Below are 6,543 nucleotides of genomic sequence, written 5' to 3' on the forward strand. Positions count from 1 at the left end.
CACACACACACACGGATCACATCAGAGACTCTCATTGAGAATATCTTTCTCAGCTAACAAGGAACGTTCTGATAAGGTTCTGTTATGAACAAACATTCTTCCAATAACGTTCTTTCAAAGTTATAATAATAATAATGTTCTCAAAATATTAGCAACAAAAACATTATTCATGGAACGTTTTTTCCCCTCAAACGCTTCAGAAGGAAATTCAAATATTGTTTTTTTTTACTGTTATACTTGTTACTTTTAAATGTTCTCCAAACATTCTCTAACGTTCTAATTATGTTTTTAAAATAATTAAATGGAATGTTCCCTTTTCACGGTTCACGTTTAGAGAACGTTAAAAAAATAACGTTATACAGGGACGTCACTAGGATTGGAAGAAAGGGGGGGCTTAGCCCCCAGAGTACACTTTACAGGGTTTTTCCTGGTTCAAAACGAGGCGGACGTGGTAAAATCCTAATAATGTATTTTAATAATAAGGTAATTAAATTTGTATTTTTTGTATATCATCATGGTGTTTCTCACACTATTTTTGTTGGTGTAGTTTGGTACCTCTAGGGGGGTCCGGGGGCATGCCCCCCCGTAAGAAAATTTTGTACATTTTAAAGATAAATTCATTAATCTGGTGCACTTTGAGTCACCCGAAACTATTAAAAATAAATAATCCACCCGCAAACCGCCCATATTCCCTGATTTAGATATCTGCATCTGATCATCACATTACAATTATTCAAATTCTCAGTGTTAAGCATGATAATATGGTAACATATCACACTGAAGTAGGCTGATTTAAAATGAACATTTATTTAAAATAAAAGTTCTTCTTTTGGCAAAATTACATTTCCTTAATAGCCTAAACAGAGGCTTTACTCCCTTCAAACTTAAATTGTCAATGTTTCATTACATCACTGTTTGAAAACACTCCTTTATAAAGGGCATTTTTCCCTAATTTTATTAAATGTTTGCTCCATCTTTCATTTCAAATTCTTAAATTTGATCAATATATTCAATTAAAATAATAAGACACTAGGCTGTTAGTTATACCAATCAAATTAAATAATTTACATTGAAAAATTATAACTGTATTAAATGAGATTATTTTAAATATTTCTGAATATACACATAAGGAATGTTGAAAAGAATGATACTTTATGAAACTAAACCGCCAGTAGGAGGCGGCAGGCGACAGTCTTAATGAGCGAGTCATTGAGTCATTCATTCAAACGATTCGTTCAAAAGGCTGATTTATTCAGAATGAGGCAGTTTATGAATGGATAATTGAATCTTTGACTCAATAGATTCGTTCAAAACGCTGAATCATTCATTAATGAAACACGGCTGAGTGTTGCTGTGAGATGCGCTATTGTTCTGTTGTTTGGAACTATTTTCGCTGATGCTGAAACAGAACAAAAACAGTCATTGCATGTAAGTGACTTAATTTTAATTATTTGTTTATTGAACTGTTATGAAATCAGTCTCGGTTTCAATCTTGATGGCATTCAGGAAAACAGCTCTCTGGTCGTGTGTAGCCTAGGCTATATATTGTTTCTTAACTATAATAGCCTATGTTATAAATAACAGCGCGAGCCTCAACAGCGCAACTTTGTTACCGTGGGCATAGATTAGATAGGCTATCTATGACCGTCAGTAGCCTACATTATAGGGCTATCAATCGCCACTTACAATAAATGAAATAAAACAGAATCTTCCTCACGTTTTCAGTGATTCCCTAGTTTTTTTTATTTTTATATTAAAAATTGTTTTAATCAGGGCATTTGTCCGGATGGGCTACAATTCTCTCTCACTTTTCCCTTCAAAAAAGAAAAAAAAAGCGGTATTGTCGAGTCCTTGTTTTCGATATGTTCGATGTTTGCCTTGATTGGTTTTCCCTGAAGAGAATTACGTTATTGAAAACGAAAGTAGAGTGATGCACGTTTCATTGTGTTTTACCGTGATGAGGGGGGGGGGGGGGGGGGGTGCATAGCAAGTTCAACTTCAGACTAGAGTAACGACGAGACGAGATGAATCCTCCAGTTTCTTGCAGCGCTCCGGTCTGCAACGCTCTGAAAGCTGCCACAGTTCACACCAATGCAATGAGACGGTGCGGTGCATCATCTTGATAGCACAACGACTCTTTGTACTTCAGTCCAACTTCCGACTTTTCGGCTATTTTTTGTAGCTGTATATATCATTTGTTGCGTCTAAATATGAATGAGGATACGGTTATTGATAAATCGAATTGTTATTGTTGTTCTTATTTTCATTTAGGGGGGCTTAGGAACATTTTGGGGTAGCTTCAGCCCCCCTAAAATAGGCCTAACGACGTCCCTGACGTTATATAAACTTAATGAGGACGTTAGCAAAATATTTTTAAAACATATTTTGTAATCTTCAAATCAGACATTTATTTGATTCGGTCATCTCATCTGCATCTGATTCATAAACTCGCAAATACACACCTATCTTCAGGAATATTTAAGCTTCAATAACATTTTGAGATATGAAAACCACAAAGTTACTCACCAGAGGAAAGCAGAATGACAAGAGAATATAAAGACAACATCTTAATAAATCATCTGACAAAAAAAACTTAAAGTTTCGTATAACTGACGAGTCTCGTGATGAAGATGAGAATGTCAAACGCGTTAAAGTTTCACATCCGCTCTTTAATGTGCTTTTCTTGTCGTTACATCCTCAGGATCCGCCTTTAGAGTCCAGAACGAGGATAAACACAGAGAGTATGATTATAAGAGCGACACCTTTCATATCTGACTCCAATCTGAGGAGAATCTCTGTCGCTCTCGCGCTAGTCAAGCCTGATTCGCGAACGAGTCGTTCGTTTGAACCAATTCTTTTTAATGATTCGATTAAAATGATTCTCAAAGTGCATGTAAATCACTTGACTATTACAGGTACTTTGCTAGTAGTAAAACGGTAATATAATATATATCACTAGTATTAGTTAACTTACATATAGTGGGAACATTGTTAATTTTGTTTTTAAAGTCCCCCTGTGGTGGAAATCCAGCTTTTAATGTTGTTTATGTGTCTATGTGGAGTTTTTAATGTGCTTTAAGACAAACCATGTGTGAGTTCATAAGTCGACAGCATTGCTGAGTATTTCCTCCTTAAAACTGCAGTGAACCAAAGACAGTCTCAAAAACACGCTTTGAAATCGCTGGTGTTTCTGACGTCACAAACTACCTTGTAACCAATCAGATCAACGTGTGATCGTCAACCAGTGGATCTCTGAGCTGAGTGAGTGAGTGAGTGGAGGCGGGGCTCATTTGCATATTCATAGAACCACACATACTAAATGAGGCGAGGGTGTCGAGTTACATTCAAGATATTTTAAGACATGAAGGGAAAAAAATTTAAATGTGTAATTTTGGTGATCAAAGATGAGTTTTAAAGGATACAAGTATTGACTACAGGGGGACTTTAACAATTAGCCTATCTTGGAACACAACATCTAATGTAGGCTAATCCATATAACCTAAGTAAAAACGTAGTTACAATCAGCAATATTACTACAAAGATCAAAAAGACACATTTGAGTGAGTGATGAATCAAGAGATTCAGTGACTGCTCTGTGAATATGTTCATTTAAATGAATCGTTCAAATGAATCGATTTGCTCAAATGAATCGAACTCCCCGCTGAGCGCAGTCGTGGGCGCGCATTGTGGGCGCGATCTCTGATGGATCGGACCGCAGGACTCGGATTCAATCTCCATGATCTTATGAGTCACAGTGTGTGTGTGTCGTGATCACATATAAAGGCGTACAGGTGAATAAGAACAGTCTGTGTGATTAGAAGTTTCACATTATGACATTTAAAGCACAGGATATATATATATATATATATATATATATATATATATATATATATATATATATATATATATGCACAGGAGTTTTTCTCTGGCAGAAAACACGCACGTACATTAAGATCCTGTTCTGACTGTAAGCTGTTTCAGATCTTATGCATTTTTTACTCGAGTTCTCTTGTGTTTCATTTTAATGACATGCAACTTTTGAAACAATTAGGCGACTCACATTTAGTCAGAAAACCACTAAACACTTGAAAGCAGTGAACACACACTGTCAGTCAGTCATTAAAATCTGGATTCACTTTTAAATATCATGCAAATATGCTGTTGTTATGATATTATGAAACGATGCAATAATATCACGCATCATGCAATAATGATATTTTCTAGTCATGTAAAGGCATGGATATACCAAAAATGATTTACAGTAAATTATGCATAGGCCAACATTTCAGTATTCTTTTCATAAGGTCAAAACAAAACCAGGAGGCATTGGAGGAGGTGGAATATGAATCCACATCATGAACTCAACGGCGTTTAATGATGTTTACCGTAAATGCATATGTGCCTTTAAAGGCTGATTGGTGACATCATCATCAGATATTAACGACCGCTGTATAATGGCCTGCCACTGAGTGTTCAAGAACCTCATCTTTAATTCATGCACGAGTGTTTTTATAGATCAGTGTGTATGATGGTGGTGTGTTTAGCTGAGGCTCAGGTGCGGCTTATTTGGTTATTTGTCATCTATAGCAGATCATTTCTCACTCGGCGTACAGTTGAGCTCGGGTGAGTCTGGAGGGTCCAGCTCCACACTGCCAAACATTACTGGGATTTTAACGGTAAAAGACTGTAAAAATGCTACAGTGAAAAACTGTTAATTGGTTAAAAGTTTACATACTACATTTGGTGAATAACTGTGATAGATCTAACAGTTTTTTGGTAGTGAAAAAGAACAAGTCATTGCATAATTTACTGTGAAAAAAACGTAAATTGACATTCCCACAATTGCGTGACACTTCACATTTGTTGTATTTTTGTTGAATTAACTGTATTTAATGTTGTAAAATTAATGTTTATTGCATTTTTAAAATGTCATGTGTGTTATGGTGTTTAGTGTGTGTGAATCTTTCTCAGCTTGTGGAGAGGCTGTGATGAGCTTTGATTCATCATGTGACTCATCTCCGCTGTGATTGGTGGTTCTCAGTGTATTACAATTGTACAAAACAGATATTAGTACTTCAATAGATCTGTAAATGAACATTATATCAGATAATGAAATACGGTTTATTACTGTAAATTTAAGTCTGTAAAAAAATTTGCTACCGTATTTTTTACGGTAAATTTCTGGCAACCACAGCTGCCGATTTTTTACCGTAAATTTATTAAAAAAATTTTTTTTACAGTGCATGTCTGTGATTACCAGTGTCAGACGAGCAGAAACATCTTCTCTCTCTCTCTCTCTCAGAAACCCTGATTGTCCTGCAGGAGCGAGTGGGCGTCCGTCCGCCAGCCAAACCCACCGAACCGTCAGGGAACCGGCACACACTTGACAAGACCAAAATATAGGTGTTGAGATGAGTGAGGAAAACAGCAGACGCTTCACACACCTACAGGAGCTCAGAGAGGAACACACTGCAGGATAAACAGGAGAAACACGGGTCACGTGAGGAAAACCAGACCGGCGGGAACCAGTGAGGCTTTAAAGACCCCCTGAAATCAAAATGTACGTCTTTTAGCTTTTAGTATGAATGTGTTAGCCTTAAGGTTATGAATAAATTCGCATTTAGGAGATATAAGCATTCAAAACTTACAGTCTCTTACTTCCACTAATGGATCAGTGAACTTCTCGTTACATCTTCTGTCCAATCAAATGCTCTCTAGAATCTGAAGCTCCGCCCCCCTCTGCTATAAACACCACCTGAAGCGAGTGTTTTCCAACTGTGCGTTCGTTAAGAATGAAATGGCTAGAATTTATTAAAGACTTTTACTTGATAAAAGAGTCTGAACTATCAATCAGAGACAGAAGGGCTGGAGGAGATTGTGTGGAACTTTTAGAGGCCTTAACAATTCACATATCAAATATTACACTGGTTTTACAGGGTTACACATGTTTCGGCTTATAGTTTTACAGGGTGAATTTCACAAATTAATCATATTTCACTCCTCAAATCATTAAAACTAAAATTCATCTTTCTGGGTGAAGTGAGCCAGGTGTTTTTGAATGGGTTTGACGGTCCAGAACAGGATTCAGAAGAGCATTGGTGACGGTCAGTTGGGGTCAGAGGTCACTGATCTGAGCCAGAACAGCCGGGTTTACAGAACCGGTTCAGTCCAGCTCAGAACTCGTCTGTGATGCGGGAAAATAACAGGACTTCCTCTAAAAGCAACCTTTCTTTAATCAGAGGAAGACAGTGACTTTATGAGATACCATGAATAAATGTATGAGCAAAAACTAGACACCATGTCTGCTATTAGGCCAGAATGGATAATTAGCTGCTCTTCTGAAATGGATGGTGCAAAAACACACAGCGTCATGAAAAATACATCCAGAACTGAGCCAAGCTTCAAAGAAGCCCATGTTTTGTGCTCCGAGGATCAGAGGTTCGTCACATGACATCCCAGCTAACAAAGATGCGTTACGAACCTTTTCCCAACGTTCCCATTAAGCTATGAAACAAATGTTCTCAAAACATCAAGTTTTTTTTA

At 37.0% G+C, this 6,543-nt stretch overlaps 1 protein-coding gene across 1 annotated transcript in view; it reads right to left on the minus strand.

Annotated features, from left to right (window-relative positions):
• Nucleotides 1-2,826, minus strand: part of LOC308683013 (protein APCDD1-like) — a 12,303-nt gene extending 9,477 nt beyond the window's left edge. The window contains exon 1 of the mRNA XM_081353128.1: nt 2,527-2,826. Within this exon, the coding sequence (XP_081209254.1) occupies nt 2,527-2,566 (40 nt within the window). The 5' untranslated portion in view covers nt 2,567-2,826. The remainder of the gene's footprint in view (nt 1-2,526) is intronic.
• Between the last annotated feature and the right edge of the window lie 3,717 nt (nt 2,827-6,543).

This window comes from Scardinius erythrophthalmus (assembly GCF_964197995.2).
Source record: "Scardinius erythrophthalmus genome assembly, chromosome: 22".
Lineage (NCBI taxonomy): Eukaryota > Metazoa > Chordata > Actinopteri > Cypriniformes > Leuciscidae > Scardinius > Scardinius erythrophthalmus.